This window comes from Poromitra crassiceps, assembly GCF_964638095.1.
Source record: "Poromitra crassiceps genome assembly, chromosome: 10".
NCBI classification, from domain to species: Eukaryota; Metazoa; Chordata; class Actinopteri; order Beryciformes; family Melamphaidae; genus Poromitra; species Poromitra crassiceps.
Window position 1 is genome coordinate 19869161 of NC_139631.1, and position 20979 is coordinate 19890139.

General features: G+C 40.6%; 2 protein-coding genes across 2 annotated transcripts; both read left to right on the forward strand.

Annotated features, from left to right (window-relative positions):
* The first annotated feature begins 108 nt into the window (after nt 1–108).
* LOC310783222 (MOB kinase activator 1A) lies at nt 109–11010 on the forward strand. Its single transcript, XM_083644037.1, has 6 exons — nt 109–447; nt 1170–1336; nt 2293–2386; nt 5159–5292; nt 7987–8150; nt 8447–11010. The coding sequence occupies exons 1-6, from the start codon at nt 434–436 to the stop codon at nt 8522–8524; spliced, it is 651 nt and encodes a 216-aa protein (XP_083500163.1). The 5' UTR covers nt 109–433; the 3' UTR covers nt 8525–11010.
* Nucleotides 11011–11168: 158 nt separating this feature from the next.
* trafd1 (TRAF-type zinc finger domain containing 1) lies at nt 11169–20973 on the forward strand. Its single transcript, XM_083644405.1, has 12 exons — nt 11169–11579; nt 11944–11992; nt 13020–13155; nt 13513–13566; nt 13674–14112; nt 14226–14528; nt 14623–14687; nt 16061–16321; nt 16525–16663; nt 16777–16987; nt 17122–17179; nt 20411–20973. The coding sequence occupies exons 2-12, from the start codon at nt 11958–11960 to the stop codon at nt 20447–20449; spliced, it is 1740 nt and encodes a 579-aa protein (XP_083500531.1). The 5' UTR covers nt 11169–11579; nt 11944–11957; the 3' UTR covers nt 20450–20973.
* The last annotated feature ends 6 nt before the right edge of the window (nt 20974–20979 follow it).

Sequence of the window (20979 nt, forward strand, 5' to 3'; positions counted from 1 at the left end):
GCCTCTTGTGGCCATCTCATGTATACAGACTGAGCGCACGTTCTGTAACACTGGATGTAACGAGTGGGCGGGCGTCCCTGAGTTGGAGTTGAGTAGTAACGTTAAAGTACAACACGATAATTAGTTTAGCAAGTTTGTGCGATGTGTTTCAGGGCGCATTGCAAATAGATAACTGGTTTAAGATAAGGCGATTTTCACTCAGTGAGTGGTTGTGGTGATACATGAAGCGCTGCTGCTTGCATAATAGACCATGTGAGGGCGACAGCGTCTGCTGGGCTGGTGGTGAAGAACAGAGGAAGAGGCTGTGTGGTGGTTAGCCTGCTAGCAGTGCTGACAAGTGGTTCGGAGTGGCGACGAGTTGAAAACTTAAATTTAGCCACTAAACCAGAAACTGAAGTTGTAATCTTAGCTCTCCAGCGACTACTTATCCACGATGAGCTTTCTTTTGTAAGTAACTTTGCCAAGATAATGTTACAGCATGAGCTATTTCTACAAAGTCACATCAAGGGAGGTAACGTTAACGTAACGTGAACAGTTAACGTCGTAATTAACACACATCAAAGAAAGCAAGGCAGATAACGACAGTGCGACGTAAAGCGAGCTTAGTTAAATAACGACAATGTTTTGATGTTTAACTTAATACTTTGTAGTGATTTGTGCGGATGTTGACCAACCCGTAACGTAACTTCAACTTTTGTTTACGTGCTAACTGCTAGCCTGCTGGATAAAGCCATATATATGGGATAGCTAACATTATGTTAGCTAACGTTAACGTCAGTTTTGACCAGCGTTACTTATAATCACAATCGCTATCTCTTTAATTAATCTGTTAACGCCAACTGTCATGCTGTCGAGTAATATTGTCCTTTGTCGACAACGACATTGTGATACTGTCACATTTCCTGCATATTGCACCAAGTCGGTATTAGGTTAACTTCAGCCTACTTTATGCTCCTCGCAGGTCACACACAGACCGTCATAGTCACACTGAAAACGAGTCGCCAGACTACCTTCCTGTAACTGCTGACTGAAAGCAAACAGGAAGCCTAACGTTATTGATAACTTGTCTTTGGCAAACAGAAGTATCCACTCCCATGATACATCTTTTCATGTAATTGAATTGTCTGTCCTCAGACAGCTGCTTAGTTTCCACTGTTATTGCTTTGTAGTGGCAGTCGCTCATCCAAGACCTTCAAGCCGAAGAAGAACATCCCAGAGGGGTCCCATCAGTATGAGCTGCTGAAACATGCCGAGGCAACGCTGGGCAGTGGGAACCTGAGGCAGGCTGTAATGTTACCTGAGGGGGAGGATCTCAATGAGTGGATTGCTGTCAACAGTAAGTTGATGAGTAAAATAAATTTACATTTAAAGAGGATCTCACTCAGTGTAAGAACTAGCATGACCCATGGTCATTGATGAGATTAAATGATCCCTGTTAGAACAGCAATTATTGTGGCAACTAGATACCAGGTAACCGCTGCCAATAAAAGAAAAGTATCATATGGGGGCACCCGGGCATGGTGGCGCAGTGGTAGCTCTGTCGCCTCATAGCAAGAAGGTCCTGGGTTTGATTCCTGCCTGGGACGCTGAGGGTGTGTCCCCATATGAGGAAACGAGAGGGGGAAACAATGATGTGAAATTACAATATAATATACAGGTCATGCAAAAATGTGCTTACAGGTTTGATCAGGCCAAAACAAACTATGCCTTATCAAATGTTTTCAATTAGATGCTAATATTTACTGAAGGTGCAGATTTGGATATGTGCATTACTACAATTTGTTTGTTTTATTATGTACAAATTGCAGACAGAGTAAAAATCCTTACATTTGCATAAAGGGCTAAAAGGTACATCATTAAACCAGGTTAAATATACAATTAAAAGGGATAAAACATTGATTGCACAAGAACATATAAAACAAGTACCGTACTGACTCAATGTTCGGATTGTGCCACAACAGGGCAAAGTTGTGCTGCAATCCTGGTAATTTTGCCAGACACAGAACAGTAATAGTTAATTATTCTTATCAAGAATACATTAGAAGAGATGAAAAACAAATCTGTCGTCTTATTAAGATGCACAGCCTGGGGTTTCTCTATAGAATGAATGAGAGATTGACTGTGTAGACAGTTTCTCTTGCATGTCAGTGAGGTTGAGATAGTCTAGCATCCTGGCAGCAATTGTGCACTTTCTGGTGTGCTGTGGAGATGATGTCTGTCTGGTTATGGTCTGCTGTGTCTATCATTCTGTTAATTTGCCAATTTGCTTTGGCCTTTGCCCCTTTCTTTCAGCTGTGGATTTCTTCAACCAAATCAATATGCTGTATGGCACCATCACAGAGTTTTGCACTGAGACCAGCTGCTCTGTGATGTCTGCTGGACCAAGGTAACAGTAAATATCCTCTCCATGCATACCATTTCATTCAGTTTCCCAGTGTCATCTACTGTATGTTTCTACAATGATCAGTACCTTAAGAGAAAACTAAGGATAATTTGTTTTTGTTTTTATAGCTAATTTGAATACCGTAGTTCATTTGGTATGAGAATAGACTAAGAAGTAGCTGAAAGTACAGAATTGTCAGATTATTATTTAGTTAAGAATTGTAACTCTACCCTTTGTGACTATGCATCAGTGTGCAGAACTGGATTTTTAATGTTTTTTTTGTGAGATCTTATTGATTAATTTATGTTGTTGGTGCAATGTTAAAAAATAAAAGCAAAACTGTTGTGACAGGCAGTTGTTGTCATCCTGATAGCCAAAGCCTGCTATGCTGCATTGCTATTAACAGCTCAAAAGCTAAGAAATGTGTGATTTGGCCAGTTCCATCACCATTAGAGGGAAACATGGGCTGAGGGAAGAAGGAACTTGACGAGAGACCTCTTGCACAATCCATGCCACCGAAAGCTGAAGTGCTTGGAATATTATGAACATGAGTAACAATTATTATGAACACGAGTAACATGGAATATTATGAACATGAGTAACAATCAGAATCATTATTGAAAGATTTGGAGTCCTACAGCATGGTCAGTCATACAGGGCTTCACAACAAACGCACATCATACTGTTTTACTAAAAGTCTGTTATGACAGGCAGGCACACTTGGCCAGATCACACACTTAACTCTGCTAAAGGCAATTCAGCATTGCTTTACAACATACTGGAGCAGGATTTAACAAGAAATTGGGTTATATGTCAGTGTAGTGTATAGTGTGTTGTGTAGTAAGTGTAGTGTTATGATAGGCAGTGCCAGTGACACGCCCTGTTTTGGCGTGTTTGAAGGCATGATTGTGCTCGGATAGGCCTATATGCCCAGGTGAAACTTCATTTCCATTCACAAGCCTTTGTGAGTTGTGAAATTCAGTTTACTGGTTTTAATTGTGAAGCGTGGGAATGATGTTTCCAGTGATAACATTCTGTCAAATGGTGGTGGGAGGGGGGCCTATAGAAATAAGCTTGTATTGAATCACATTGCACCAAACAGTAATGTATCAATAATTGTTTAATAACTGAATTGTGGCCCTGTGTGAATCAAAATCATAGTGCACACACACTCTCTCTTAGACGCTTCAGTGACAAAACACTGTGATGGCAATTTTTGGACAAAATCCTCTTCATACAGGATAAAACAATAGTTCTGTTGATTTAAAGCTGATTTGACTGTAACTAAGAACAAATTCACGATTGCCCTGTGACTCAATATTTGGTCTGAGCAGGGGCTAAATTCTGGGAATGTCTGTCACGTTTACAAGAGAGCCAAACCCTATATTCTGGTTTCAAATGATTTTACACTCTCAGGCCAAATGTCTGAATGTCACATGAAAAAGAAAAACAGGAATTATACTTTGCTTGCAGCCTCTGTGGGCTGTTTAGCTACAATCTACGTTTGGCACTTCCTCTGTCCTCTCTCCTTCCAGACTGTGTCTAAGTTCAGTCTGTAATCGAGAGGAAGAGAGCGGGGCTTACTTCCTGTTGACAGAGTCGCAATCAAGAACATGACTGCAGATACTTTTCTCTTTCCCTTACTGCTCTTCTTTTAGCTGACCTACAACCAAATGATGCTCTCATGTGCTGACATCAATGCAGTTGACATAAATTATGATCAAGCCAATGACACCACCAGTTGCTTTTTTCTTGTTCTTTTTTTAAACCAGGATTTGAAGATCAGTTTCTGAACAAAGTACAAAGTATGCTTGTGTTCAATAGCAAAATGTTTAAGGGGACAACGTGGGCTATTTCATGACTGATCTCTTATGATTTGGGGATAGTGCTAACTGGGAGAGAATATTAGAAGTAATATTATAACAATATCAGTTGAAGAAAAAGAGAGGGGTGGCGGCTATTCATGCGACAAATATGCGTCTTTTTTTTTCATTTTATGTTATTAGAGTACACCTGCCCCCCCACAAAGTTATTAAAATATGCATATTTACAGTATATATTAAATATATATTTAAATATGAATGTGAGTATGATAATACAATGTTTTGTTTTGTACTTGGTAAATAATTATTTCTATAGGGCTTAAAATCCATACACAATTTTCCATTATATCCTTCATACTTTTGCCAGTATGGCAGTGAAGTTGGCATTGCATTAAAATTTAACTTGGAGAACCCGGGGGTAGCCTGTATCAGACATTTTGCAGAAATGTCATGTCTAACACTTGTGTAATAAGGATGTAGTAATGCGTACATATAACATTTTATAGCAACTTTCAAAACTTATGTTTTGTTGCAGGTGAGTTGTGACATCCTGTCTTAATAGCAGTTAGGCATTTTTGAATAACAGACAATTTGCTAGATTCATTGGGCTTGAGCAACATATATACAGTAGTTGTGTGTCATCTGCGCATAGCAGTGGGAGCAGATATCTTTACAGTGATGAATTATTTGGCCCAATGGAAGCATAGATGGTGAGAACAGAACTGGACCCAGAATTGACTTTTGGGGGCACACTGCATGGTAGAAGGGGAAATTATGAAGCATAGCCTAATAATCACATATTAAACATTGACTTTTCTGTTTCTAGCATAATGTTTAGAGCAGTTTGGGTATACCGTACATTTTTAGGTTAAGTATAACAACATCTGTTAGATATATTTTGATGGAATTTACTTTTATCTGAGTTGTTTTCTGCATCGTTTTCCGTTTCTAGATATGAATACCACTGGGCTGATGGCACAAACATTAAGAAGCCTATCAAATGCTCTGCACCCAAGTACATAGACTACCTGATGACCTGGGTGCAGGATCAGCTGGATGACGAGACACTTTTCCCCTCCAAGATTGGTGAGTTTTGATTCTTGCCATTAAAGAATTTTCTATAGATTTGGCAAATAAACTCTTTGAAACTCATTGTAATGACATTGTTTGCATCTTCACTCCCTGTGTCCACAATAGCCTGGTAAACCAGCCGGTCACGTGAACTCACATTTTATTTTGTTCTGCGGGACTGTCTGGCCTGAAGCTTTCACCCAGTGGTTGCAGGGGCGGGAGTAGTTGCGTTCACAGACAAACGCCTTCAGCCAATCAGCGTAAGAAGTGACATCATCGCAGTTCATTGCAGAGCCAGCCACTTTAGCATGTAGCAAAATTAGCAAGCTAGCGAAGTAGCGTTATGGCTGAATCTGCTGTAAACGATTTTTGCCAAATCCAGTCAGAAGAATAGCGAAAACGTCTTTTCTGCCAAGAAACTCTGCAAGTGCATACTCTTGCTCTTGTTTAATTGTTGTTATTGAGTCTATTTCTGCAATAACTTCACTTATGGGGGTGTTTATGCTAACGTTAACGTTACTGCTAGTGAAGCCGCCATGTTTGCTACAGCGTTGACCTGTATCAACTACGTCAGTCCGTCCCTGATTGGCCAACTTGCGCTGTCAATTAGGGTTTTGTGATGTCAACCAAATAGCCATCATGATGGTTCCACAGTGAAACATCGTGATGGACGATGGCATCGTCGTTGATGATGGGGGGGGGGGGATTAATTAATGATTTATGAAGGCGCTGCAGTGCTGTAATGCCGTTTGGCTCCGCCGCTGCACGTTCACATTAACAACAGGACAGCTGAGCTCTACATGAGACTGGCGGGCAGGCTAGCTACTACTGCACAGACTAGAGCCAGGCGACTGAAGCAGTGGCTCTCATACCAGCAATATTGAACCAACAGCGCAAAACAAATAACGTTTGGAGCGACTTCAACTTTCACTTTGGAAACAGGCGAATTTGAAGACTTGTACTCACTTTGGGTTGAAAACAGGAAAGAACATGAAGTTTCTTCTTTGTCTTAAAGTTTTCACAACACAACCGACTTCTCACGTGCAGGGGATGCGCTGTCGACATTAAACAAGCGCACCCGGTTCAGAGAAGCAGTAGAGCGGAGGAGGGGAAGGCTTCTCTGAACTGGGTGCGCTTGTTTAATGTCGCCGGCGTGTCCCCCGCGCATCACAGTAAGTGGACTTGGCCTTTTTTATTAGTAAAACAGCAAAATTTTAATTCGAACAGATAATTAATCATGATGATCCGATGCAGAAGGCTCAGAGGTCGATGGGGGTCGGTAGCCTAGGTAAACCCAGCCCCCACGTGACCTGCTCTCTCAGTTCCCAGTCACCTTGTGACTGTAAGCAGGGTGAGCCTGAGAGCAGGTCACTGGGGGCTGGGTTTACCCAGGCTAGGGGGTCGGCCCATCACGATGGTCGATGCCATCGTCCATCGTGCCAAGCCTACTGTCAATCACAGGGCACTGAGCGCAGTCGCTGATTGGCTCGTCCGCTGTGCAGTTTCTGCTAAAGCCCTCCCAGGGCTTGAGGCCAGACGGTTGAATGAAATGAAATGTGAGTTCACATGACCAGCTGGTTTACCAGGCTATGTCCACAATAGTGTCTGCTAACACTTTAATACAATCTGTATGTCAGGTGGATGATATAAGCTAACTGTGCATCATCTCAAAAAGGAATGTAATGCATCAAGTACTGAAAGTCAAGTCAAAGTGAGCAGATGTACAGTATTTCACCTATGAGGAGAATCCCCCAGTGGAATTCCATTTTCCCTAACCAATCACTAGAGACCAACGTATCGGCACAAATCTTACGTTAGTTACTCTTGCCTTCCTTATGCTGTCTCCATTTCAAAGTCTGCTCGTGTTTACTGAGCCGGAGGTCGTGTACAGTACACGACACGCTTGGCATTCAAGTGGTTATGTCGTGAGCATGTGCAGTTGATTAAAAGCCACTGAGGCTAACAATTTAGCTAACGCTAGCTAGCGGCTAACTACGTTAATGCAGGAAATGCAAAGGCATAATGACAGAGGAAAAAATATGAGACCGTTGGAAATGTCAACATGTTCCTCAGACTATAAAAGGACTATGAAAAGCTCTACAAGGCTAAAATGACAATATATTTACTTTCCATCCACGTCCATGGCATCTGCCATTTTCTGAAAACTTCACAAGACACGTCACAAATCGTGAACTCGAAGCTTTCAGAAAAACTCCACTTACCAAGTCGTGAATACCACATGAGGGATGGGGGGCGTGTTCAATTGGACTTATGTCGTATTCACTGTAAACATGATCGCAATTGACAGGCCCATTAGTCCCAGTCGTTGGCTGGTTGTGAATCGCTGGTAAAAAAAATAATGAAAAGGCATTTGCCTATGACGATACCAGAAGCAGCCAAAACTCCTCAGTGGAGTGGGCGGATTGGAAGATATGGACCCAGGGAAGGCAGTGGCCATACCCACACCACAATTTAATTTGGGTAAATCGGACAAATCTACAATGATCTCTGTTATGGGATGATTTTCTCTATTGCAGCCCCACTTTGTGATAGGTGTCTTTTTACAGTACATAAACATCTTGCTTAGTGCAGCTTGATTGGTTGTTTGTCTTAGAGCCAGTGAAATATTCAGTAAACTAACAAGCCTCTATTTCCAAAGCCTCCAATTTGCCTCTAATTGACATGAAAATCATCATTGTGACCCCATAGGAGTGCCCTTTCCCAAGAACTTCATGTCTGTGGCTAAAACAATCCTGAAGCGTCTGTTCAGGGTTTATGCCCACATCTACCACCAACATTTCGACTCTGTGATGCAGCTGCAGGAGGAGGCCCATCTCAACACCTCCTTCAAGCATTTCATTTTCTTTGTTCAGGTGAGTTACCCCATCCTCTTATATAGAATATCTGCGAGAGTTTGACATGTGACAAGACGATTCTAGTGTACATCATTTGATGGATGCTTTCATCAAGAGTGCCTTACAGTAAGTAACAAAAGTTAAATTTTTAGCATAGTTCGCCATAGTTGGCATTAAACCCTTAACCATGGCAATGCTAGCACCATGCTCTATCTGTTGAGATTTATAAGACCACAAGACTAGCCTGAATTGTATTTGGGCTGCAAAGAATGGTCATACAAGATGATCTGATGACAAATGTGTCTGTCTTGTAGGAGTTCAACCTGATTGACCGGCGTGAGCTGGCTCCCCTGCAGGACTTAATCGAGAAGCTTGGATCCAAGGACAGATAGACACTTCACCACACGTCTCCCTTTTTTAACCCTCTCCCTCTGTGTGACTGCTACCTCTGTGACTTCTAGTCTCGACTCTTAAACTTTGTGCCTTGTTCCTTGCACTTCCTTGGGCCTGAACGTTTGTACTGTACTTTCCCCGTTATCCCTCTGTGTTGTCTTTCTACTTTTCTCAGAGCCTTTTTTTTATTCTAGTCCCTCTAGATCAGATTCCAGAGTCTAGTGTAGTAAAGATATGTTTTAACCAACTGTGGTTAACAAATTTGTAATAGCAAACTACAGAACTTCTATATTGGACCAAGGGAATTTGGGACTTAAAATGAAAACCAGCTTTTTTTTCTCTCCTTCAAAAGTTGGTATATAGTGTTATAATTATTCAAACACTTTTTACTTACTGATAGCAATAGCAATTTTGTTTTAGTTCTAGCTATTGCAGTTATGATGACCAAATATCCCAATATAAGTTTTTTTTTAGTATCTGCTTCATTAATGTACAGTGGAGAGTAAAGCCCAATGTCCATCAGATGCAGCACACAAGCGGAACGTCCAGGGTTATGCATCCAGAAGGGAAGGCAATGTACACAGCATGCATTTGATTGAATTGCATGCATCAGCATTGCATCACCCGCAAGTCAATAAAGTGCATTCAGACGCATGCGGATCCTGCAAAAATAGAGCAGATATGGAAAAACAACGGAGTAGCAGAAACTGCCGTATGGGTTCCAGACGACTTATAACCATAACGTATCCGCACCTGGTGGATATTCAGCGCTGATTCACATGGGCCAGACCGCATCTGGTGGACATTGGGCTTAATGAGGAGGATGGTGAGAAATGGGTATGACGTGTAGGTCATGGGTCAGATTCACACCCATGACAAGTGCGTGTAACTTTAAGGCAGGCACTTAAAAATGCACAGTTTTTTGTTCATCTTTTAATCTTTTAGTGCTGTCTGTCATGAGTTGGTCATGTATCTGCTATTCCATGATGATAACTCGGTTCCTATTGACATATGGTTTCACTTGCTCTTTGACATGCAGCCACGTTCACATGGTGCAAGATACAATGGATAGGCGATTGTGAGATGACTATTCTTGTCCCAGAAAAACTGCGCCATCTGCTGCATTTTTGCGAATTGAATTTGGTCATGCAATATTGTGTTTTGCACATTTTTTTTCTACTTAAAAAAAATACAGAACAGTGATTGAAATACTAGTAAAATGCAAGATACTTTTAAAATGCATTATAGTCGTTATTCATGAACACAGTTAAAAGAAAAACATTTCAATGCTTATCTCACCACTTAAAAGTTGTATAATCATGAACCCAAGGAGGAGTCATATGGTGAAACATGTCAAAAAGAAAAGTAGAATAGTCTAATGTGAATTTTTAGTTGTACTGTCATTTCAGTCAATTAATTTCTGTGCTGCCGATTAATTATGGAATTCTGTGGATATGTCCCTTCAATGCTGGTACTTAATTTCCAGATAGAGTTTTTGTATTAAATACTTTCCCCGCAGGCATGGAAAATATAGTTGTAACAGTTGCACCTGTGCACAATAAGGATAAGTGACTTAAGATGTATGTAGTTTTTCCACAGATGTGTTATTTGTCTTATTGGTGCATATACAATTACCAGGGTCATTTCCTGTGCTTAATTCTGGCTGTAACAGCAGGACTGTTTGCTGTGCCATCCTGTCACAAACTAATGCAACTGTGATTCTACATTCATTTAAACACATTTGAATGTTTTATTTCTTTGGCAACATTTCAGGAAGGAATTAGGGACTGATCTATAGCCTAATCCATTTCAAACATTAATTGATATCAGACAATCATGGGTAATGTAACCAGTCAACAGGTTAAAATAGAAGATATGTCTGATTACTGAATGCTCCACAGAACCTAAACAATGTGATTAGGTGTACTATGTCAATTTCATCATGTTCCGCTTTTTTGAAAACACTGTTTTCAGTAGGCCTATAGGCAATATAATAGTTGAACACATGTGACTTGCCTTAACTTGCGAGTGATTTAACAACTTTTGAGGTGCTTCAGGTGTCTGGAAAGAAAACCAAGCTCTCATCCATTCTTTGTTTAAGGGTATTTTAGCATATTTTCTGCAGGGCAGGGTTGTTTCGGTGGAGATCTTTTTCTGAATATCCTACAAATCCTTTCTTTGAATCGAGTTAAAATGTATTGCTTTTTTCCCTATCATTTTAAAACTTGACTTTGTGGCTTGCAATTACATTTCATATTTCATTGTAAAATAAATTGTAGACCTTACCCTTTGGATGAGGAAGAAGGGCTTTCAAACGAATTAAAAGTTTTATATATTTACAGTGACTGTCATATTGGGTTGTGATTTTGACTTGGAAGAGGAGTTTGTAGTGCGTCCAAATGCTGTAAATAAGATCAGTGTTTTATCTGAGCAAAACTGCCTTACACAAATGAAAATGTCTGATATGACAGTATTGGTAGGCTAAATAAACATTGAAATGAAATGGTGTATGCATCTGAATTTCATGTAATTGGTCTGGTTCTGGACTGGTTCTCCCGAACCATTTTCACGAGCACACCGGAAGTGTTTTTTTATTCAACCTATCAAATTCGAGCCTCGACAGGCTGCGAGGAGGAAGTAACTTCTACTTTTCAGCTAACGTTTGGTAGCTGGCGTCTACGACTTTCGACTAGGATACAAATCGATAAGCTACGAGTTAATAATTTACGTTGATCTCACGACAGCTGTCCCGTTGCCTGTACCGGGGGACGGTGGACCCCAAGGTTACGTTAGCGTCTTTGCTCGATAACGTTAGTTCGTTATGAGCATAAAGTTAGCTAACGTTGCCAGGCGTTTGCCAACAGGAAGACTAACGTTAGCTAGCTACTGCTAACGCCATCCAACTTTTGTTTTGTTTCTAGGTGGTATGAGTAACACGGATAAAAATGCTGCTTCAGCTGGTCCATGTTGAAGCTGCTTGGTGATTAAGCCTAAGGTCGAGTCAAATCCTTCTTGCTGCCAACGTTGTCGACTAACGTTACTTGGAAAACGAGGGTGAGCAAACAGACTAGCGTTAACGTACTCAGTAAGCTAACGTAACGTTAGTGTTACTATGCGGCAACTTGTTACATTAACGTTTACATAAAATTTACCAACGTCAACTGTTAGCATAACGCTGCCAATTTAACTTGACGCTAATGAAAGTCAGGGACCAACTGTTAGTTAACCTAACGTAACGCTAATCCAGAAATTGCTTGGTCAGAAACGATCTCTGATTATCTGTCAACGTGTCAGGTTCAGGTACAGTAGAAAAGCTTACCAAACAAAACCTGTCTGTTGTCCATTTCCTGCACTTCCTGTGGCATAAAACCTATCCTGGAATGTTTGCTAATTTATTAAATTAATTCTTTGTTCCTAGGCTTTGGTGAAGCCATGGCAGATGAAAACACACAGTTATGTGGCAATTGGTAAGAATTAACTCATCTGGGGAAGCTGTAGTGTCGCCTATGCAATACATCCTGCTGCAGAGAGGCTGCTGTCTAATTTACAGGACTCACAAAATAAATATATAATTTTCTAAACAAATAGGCCTACTGTGCAAAAATGGGAGGAACTTCCCAAATTGCAGCGCATTTGGACTGATTTCCATTGAACACATCTGCTTGTCTGCACAGCTCAATAGATATTGAGGTCTGCTGTTGACAAAATGTAAGTGGCTTTGGAATAAAAACGTTTGCTAAATGACATAATCTAATGTATTAAACAGCCTACTTTAGAAATTAAAGCATCATGTATAAAAATTTATTTCAATAACTAGACACTATATATAGCTATATAAGTCTCTATATAGCTATATTTGAATCCACAAGGCTACACGATCCATGAGGCCCAAAATGTCTACCATTATATTTTGCAATGAACAAATGCAATGGGAGAAATTAATTAACATAATTTACTATATAATTTATGTATTAAATAAGGGTCATTACAATCATCATGCATAAAATTGCCAATCTCTGTCTGCAATTTCATTCAAGATTTTGGTCACGTTTTTGGTCCCACATCTGATCGTGAGATTTTGGTCAGTAATGATGTCACTGATGATGTCACAATGTCTATGACATCAGTGATGTCACTCGAGCACTCGATGTCATCCGTGATGGTCACTCGAGTATAAGCCACCAATGTGCAACAACTAGATAAATATAACAATATATAATTGAAATAATCAAGACGACAATTCTGCTATTGATATGTGATGCTTTGTGCCCTGCAAATTAACAGCTCTTTTGTTGAGCTGTCAAGTCTATATCGTTGTCAAGTGGCTCTTGAAGTGTATGTCATGACATTTTATTTCTATGATATCCTTTTGGAAAGCACATGATATTTTTAAGACGTGTCTCTAAAGGTAGTTTGTGAAGTATGTCGTAGGTGTTCTACATATATTGTTAAGCCACCAGTGATCAGTCAAGTTGACAAAGTGGTCCTCTCTAGCAAACATGACATTCCAGAGGCCAATTTCACCACTCATGAGATCCACTGCCGAAGAAACATCGCGCTGTGTGAGGTGTGCCAGGAACCAATGCCCCGATCGGACCTGCAGAAACACAAGGAGCAGGAGCATACGCAAGTAAAGACTGAAAAACATTAGCAAGTTGTAGATGATGTCTGGAATTGAATTGAATATTTGTAAACATCAACTACTCCAGGAAACGGTGACTTGAACCTGTGACCTATGGGTATTTTCTTCTCTTTCGCCTATAACATTGCTACTAGCCACCTCAAAATGTCTATCATTTGTTCTTTATGGAGCAGATTCAGGTTCAAGTCTTAGTTTTCTGGCTTTGGCAGAGAATTGTTTATGTGCACAACTGCACAATGATTTTCTGTTGGTCTGGATTATACTTTTAAGCAATTTGTAGCACAGAGGCTTTAAGGACCGCAGCAGGAAGATTTAGGCCTCAAAGCATTTTCACTTTCATTTCAGATTAAATGCAAGTGTGGCTTGAAGATTGAGAAGAATCATATTGATGTTCACCAGGTATTTGTAATGAACTTGTTTAATTCCCCATTCTTAATTTGTCACACAGCTAACGCTCTTGATTCAAACCACCAACTGTGCTTCTTCATGATTGTCTTCTCTTGCAGAGCTCTGAATGTACTCAGCGGCTGGTCCCTTGCCAGTACTGTGACCTGGAGCTTGCTTTCAGTCAGTCCAAAGAGCATGAGGATTATTGTGGGACGCGCACCGAGCCCTGCCCACTCTGCAAGTGCAATGTCATGTTTAGGGAACAAGCTGTACACCCAGTCTTGTGTGGAAGCCTTACACCGCCCCAAGAGAGGAACAACAGCCGGACAAGTCACAGTCCAGCCGAACCACAGTCTCCAGGGGCATGGTTTGAAACCCACTCCATCCGAAACCTTCTGAGTGACCAACAAGGGGGCCCCAAGAATAACAATATTAGTGCAGCGGAGCGCAGAGCCTTTCCCCGCACGCTTGATACCAGAGTTTATAACAGCACCTGGGGACCTCAAGGCCTAGGAGACAGGAAGAACACTGGCCCTAGGAACACAACGTTTAGCCACTGTGAGTTTATCAAGGACTATTTTTAATTTTCTTCTGGAAAAGTAGTGCCAAATAGAAGTAGTGTACAAATTATATATGTCTGTCCTTTAAATTGTATTGTACCTTTCCTATAGTGCTGGAACAGGGTGACATTCTGAGCAGCAGCAACAACAACAACAGTGCTTGGCCGCATGTGGACCCATCACTGGATGAGGACTATTCTAACCTGGACTACCTGTTGGCTCTCAGCCTGCAGAGTGATGGGGAGGCAGGGGAGCAAGGCGTAGAGGCGCCACTGTGGTCTGATGTCTGGGACCACAAACCGGGGAGGACCTCCAACACCTCTCTCATCTCTCCACTCTCTCCCCCCAACAACAACATCCAACATCTCGCACCGGGCGCAAGTTTGAGTACACTCCTGGACCATGATCAAACAGGCAAGATAATGTTGATTAGAAGGCTTTGACAATTAAAGATTTTTGTGCTCTTATTCTGAAATAATTATCTTTTTTTTTTTTTTTTTTCCCATAGATGCCATGCTTCCCTGTGAGTTTTGTGAAGAGCTGTTTCCTGAAGAGGACCTCATTTTGCATCAGGTAGGTTTGATATGTGACTTTTCAATTATCCACTAATCACATTTTTTAAGCGGTGCAGCCACTTCTATAAGTGACCGTGTGTGTGTGCACCTCTGTTTGCGAAGAGATTTTCCGAGTTTTGGGGGAGACAGGCTTGAGGTGAGGAGGAAGGGGGTGTGGCCCCAACCTCAGCTCTCGCTTTTTTTTGCAATTTTTATTTATTGTTATTTTGAATTTTGCAAGTAAAGTGAAGTTTCCACTCAGGTTTTTAATTTGCAATTCAAAAATGCACATAAAACAGGTGGATGGAAACCCACCATCAAGAAAGACATGTATGTTAGGGTCAATACTCCTGTCAGTGCCCCTGACCAAGGTACTGGCAAAAGAACTGGAGTTGGTCCCCGGGCGCTGCACAGTGGCTGCCCACTGCTCCTAGTTCTAGGAAGGTTCCTAGTAGAGGATGGGTCAAATGCAGAGGATGAATTTCCCCAAGGGGATAAATAAAGGATAACTTAACTTAACTTAACTTTGTGTGGGTCTGCACAACGAATTGGAAAAGAAACCCAGTAACCCTGGCCTGCAAATCAAGTTGCTTGTTGGAGAAAGTATTTCATGTTCAAACCAAGCAAGCCATGAACAAGAGCATCCAACTAATTTAGTTTATTATCTATCCAGCGTCTAGTTGGTTTTTGCAATTTACTTTTTTATTGGATTTCTTTCAAACTGGCATACAAACCAGATATAACACATGCAAACCAGGTAAAAAAAAAAGGGTGAGGAAACGGGTAGAGCATTATAATGTACTGTACATCTTGTTACATTTTCAGCTGGTGGTACATATTGAAGCAGAAGCACATTTAAATAGGAATTCCATACTTTATAAACATTACCATTTAACTTGCAGCACAAGTTTTCGTAGAGGTTGACATGATTCAACATTCCATTACCATTTGTTGATCAGTTTTCAGCTTAAGATACTGTAGCGCTATCTTCGCAACACTTGCCCTCGCCTCGCCATTATTTCATTACTGTGCATGTTGTTTTTCCTCTGGAGTTCCTGTATAGCCGCATTCTGAAACCTGTCCACACACTGCAAGTTTAATTCTCTCAGGCACTTTGAAGTTATTGGAAGCTGCTCCATACTTTAGTTTAGCAATGACTACATACTCACAAATGTGCAAATGTAATCAGTGTATAAATGCACAGATCCAGTCAGGTTTTACGTGGCATGCAAACCTTTGCATACCTTTCTTTTTCATTGTTTCAGAATAGTCACAGTTCACTTACAGCCTCAACAAGCAACCCTCATCTTGTAATGAGGACATGATGATCTATCTGATCAGGTTTTACATAGCATTTTAAACCTTTTATATGTTTTGTTTTATTTGTTTCAGACTGGTTGCAGTCCAGCCTCAGCCTTTGCCTCTTTCAGTAAGCAACCATCCTCTCCACCTAATGAGGACAGGATGAGCAGGAGTGCTAGGAGCCTGATGCACAGCATACCTGACAGCCTTACTGCCAACATCCCTACTTTCCCTCAGTCCATCTCCCCACCCTCATACAGTCCACCAGCCAGTCCACTAGAGGGCGATCTGGTCATTCCATGTGAGTTCTGTGGCGTGGCGCTAGAGGAGTCTGTCGTCTTCCACCATCAGGTATGCTCCTTGTTAATTCAGGCAGCTGTATAGTAAACAATAACCTGTTCAACTTATGGTCAAGTTACTTTATATGATTATATAAACTGAGGGCACTAATAGCAATTGAAAATATGTTTTAAAGTTGCAAATACTTCCATATCATGGGACATCAATCTCTCAAACAAACTTCATACTGTATATATTTTTTGATTGCCTCCCAGGATAAATGCGACATGCGACCCCGTGCCATCTATCCCGTGAATAATATAGCAAAAGCATCTATTAAAAACCCCTTGACCCCTGCAAGAGACCCCCTTGGTCGGACTTCGCCAGATTTCCAGAGAAGAATAAAACACCAGGGTAATACTAAGCAGTTATCATGTTACACACACTTTTGAAAATGTGGTTCCGACGTCATGACATCTTTTGTCTGGACACGTTTTAATGTTGTGTGCGCTATTTCTTACATGTAGCAGAGCCCTTGGATGACCGCTTTGGCTTTGACAGAGAGAGACCCCCATGGCAAAACGAGTGGCAGCGAGGCCACAGTGGACTGCCACCTCAGAGGAAGATGCCCAACTGTGATGTGTTTGTGAAAAACAGACCTCCGCTTGGCAGGGAAGCAGAAGCGGCTCACCCATCTTTCAGTGACACTGAAAAGGGTAGTTTTGCTCCTCCAAAGGGGTAAGAGCAATGAAATGACCTATGCTGCCTGTTTGGCACTACTAAAACTCATTAATTAATTCATTCATAAGGACTTTCTAGTAGGATGTAATGTTAATATGTCATCATAACTTTGTATTGTGTTTGTCTGCTAGACTACATCCTCCAGATAACAAGGAAGGGCGAAAGAACACAAGGAATCCAGTGATGAAGGTACTCCTAAGGGTTCTCTCTAAATCAAATCCAAATGTTTTCCTAATGGACAGAATGATGAAAGCATGTCTCTCTCAAGGATTGATGTTATTAAGTTCCCACAAACCCAGCATTTCTGAGTCCATCGTCTTGTTCTGACGCTGAAATAGGAGAAGTGTGAAGGTATCAATATATGTGGCCCATGGTACAGGGTCACAAACACTGTGGCCGGGGTATTTTTATGTTCCTTAATATTACAAAGTTAGAAATGTCTGGCCATTTTACAACTAAGAATGAAGATGGTTAACATAGCTAACATCACGGTAGACCAAGAAAACTAATCTACAATAATAATTGTTCAGTCAAGATTTTCAAAATATTAAGTTTGGCTTTGCAGGTGGGGGTTGATGCTTACCGGTATGCATTTTCCTCTCACTGCCTCTATGTGTATCTGTATACTATATCGTCACCCTCTTAAAATAATGGCCTAAGTCACCTTTTCAGAAGTTTTTCAGAAAACATAAAAAACTGAACCAAATACAGAATATACTGTATGATATTTATTAATCATTCCACAAAAAAATGTTATGACAATACATGGCTATTGACATACAAATAACACTGTCAATTATGTAACATAAAACGATTAGATGACTGATTAGATGACTAAGCCAATTTATGAACATGCCATTGTGACTTAGGCAAAAAAAACTGACTTAGGCCTGACTTACAGTTGCATTTTATGTCAAGCATGTGACTTAGGCCGTTTTATTTTTGCCTAAATCACATTGTCTTGACTTAGGCAAAAATAAAACGGCCTAAGTCACACGCTTGACATAGGCCATTGCACTACCAGGTATAGGAACAACATGATCTTTTCAATTAAGGACTTAGGCCATTTTACCAGAGGTGGCCAGCCTCATGAAGATTTAGGCAAAAATATAATTTTCCTCAAAAAGTGACGTAGGCCATTATTTTAAGAGGGTGACGATATAATGCAGGCCAGGGGCCTCTCTCATGGATCAAGTTCATCCCAGTTTAGGACATCTTTGTGATAGCTGGCTTCACAAAACCAAACAATGGAATCCCATGAAAAAAGTTCAGCACACTTAGGCCCTGTTTACACGGCAATGCTCCCTGCATAAAACGGCAAAATTTTTTAGCGTTAGTGCCTTCCTTTTACATGGGAACGGCGTTTTTGGAGCATGAAAACACAAAAAAGTGAAAACCGGTCCCAGAGTGGAATTCTTGAAAACGTCGCCCCTTACTGTTGCCGTGTAAAGTGGAGAAACGCAATTCAGGTGATGACACAGCCCCCCTTCGCCATGGAAGACAATGGTAGGAAATAGGAGCATTGAACTAGCCCAATACTATACAGCTTTATGGCACAGGCACAATGAGTCGCATTGACATTCAACAAACGTGATAACGATTTGCTAAAAACACATTATGTGGGCACATGTGTTAAGTGTCCGCTACTAACGTTGCACATAGCCTATTAATCACTGTCTCCTGCATTGAATAATTGAAGACAACTCACCGCGGTGCATTTCTTCAAGTGAAGTCCCAATTGTGCTGCAAAGAAAACAGGTCTTTTTTATGTTGCTTTACTGGGTTTTTATTCGGTAATCCAATCTGGAGCAATTTATTACCATTTGTGACTTCTGTGTCACTCTATTACGTGGAAAATTAATTAAAAGTGTAATCCTACAAAGCTAAATCAAGCCCGTTAGAAATAGACAGAATAGAGGAAGCTAAGCGTTTTTATCAAAATAAAAGCCGTAATTATAACTGGGTAAATAAAAATCCAGCCCGTCGACTCACTACGTGTTAAAATTTACTTTTAGTTGTCTGTGTTCTATATGTCTTCTGTGTATTTCGGATCACACACACAAACCGTTGCAACATGCATCAATAAGGCTATTACCGTAAATTCCGGACTATAAGGCGCACCGGTGTATAAGCCGCACCTTCAAAGTTGACTATTTTTTTCTTATATAAGCCGCACCGGACTATAAGCCGCGGGTGTTTTAATGGTATTTTTTTTTTTTTTTTTGTGTGTTTTAATGTTTAATTACCATATGTAATGCTCCCATTTATTAACATTTCAACAAAACAACATAACACAACACCACCTGTGTTGTTATTTACAGTGCACACAGTGTCATACAGTGTCATACAGTGTGGTGAAAAGAGGGCAAGAGAGGAAATTAAAACAGAAGTGGCTTTATAGTTAGAAAGAGTGCTAAAAAAGAGAGATTTTTTTTTTTTTTTTTTTTTAAATGCATAGATAAGCCGCACCGTTATATAAGCCGCAGGGGCCAAAAAAGGCCAAAAAACGGGAAAAAAGGTGCGGAATTTACGGTAGTTTATTTAATTGCCATTATTGTGAAGGTTTTAACCAGAAGTTTCAATGTTATTCTGGCTCACTTTGATGCTGCTCTGAGATTTTTGCGGCTTCGGTCTGCAATAGACCTTATTCACAGCGCGGCCATCTAGGGATGATGCTGGTTGGGAACGCAACGAGACTCTCATCCAAAACCCCTGTCTGGACATGGGAGCAGTAGACCAAAAGTTTGAGTTCTGTCACACCAATTTCGTTTGATCACATCGATAAATGGGCAGATGAATGTGTACAGGATTTAAAAAAAAGGGCTACAGCAACTGGATCGAGTGTTATATCCACAATATTCAAGGAAGCGCAGCCGATGGTCTAAATTGTAAACTGCACTACACCCTCGCACCACTGAGCACCGAACCGATACATCTGGCGCTGTGGAGCAGTTGAACCTGAAATGACGCAGCCGAAGAAGCCCTCCTTTATAGCCAGAGTAAATAAATGGCCTGGAAACAGTACAAACATTTATTATAGCCCCGATATAATAAATCATGGGAAAGCAAAGTGTTTCTGGTGCATTGTAAACACTGTTGTCCTGTAAACAGCCCTTCTTAACATCTGTTAATCCATTAGTATCCCCCTTCACTTTTTTCTCTCATTTCTTTGACGTGTTCATATCTCTCTTTATAAATAGAATTGTTGCAACTCCACAGGATCCTCCAAGAATGCTAATGCCATTTGTTCAGACAGTTGATTGGTGAGGAGGCAGGCTTTTTCTATGGTTAGATCTGATAGCCTGAACATAACCTGCCTGCTTGGTGTGCAGCCTGAGTTACCATGGTGATGTGCCCCACTTAAAAGTGATACCTTTGGAGTCTGAAATGCTTTGTCCATGTTGTTTTTTCATTTTCCAGTTGCCCAAGAAGCAAAATGAAGAGCAGCAAGAAGAGTGAGAGCACAACTATCTGGAGAAAAAGATGCTCACCAAATCCCCCTCTCCGTTTCTTTCGCTCATCTCACTTTCGCAATCAGAACATGAACACATCTGAAAAGTGCCTGTGTGAGTAATAGATGTCATGCGGTTTATTTGATGAAGAGTTTTAGCTATTCCAAGTGAATTAGTTTTGTGATCAGAATCTTTTGCTATAATTTCATGATTTCTATTTAAAACATCTGTATAACATCCAGCTGACAAATTATTTTAAAATCGCATTTTATTTTATCTCAATTTGATTTTTAGCTATCCAAGTTATCACCATTTAATGATAACTAACAATCAAATCAAACACCACAAGCATTTTGTCCATGTCTTTTTGTCTGACTTGTTTTCACCCCTGTTGATTTGTATATCCAAGGGGCTTTCTCAGTGTCCCATTAAAGTTACTGCTTCTTTATATAACCTAACGCACTTTCATAGATTATTTTGCTAAAAATGGCTTGGGGAACATATTGAATGAATTTATGCATTGCTGACCAAGAAAAG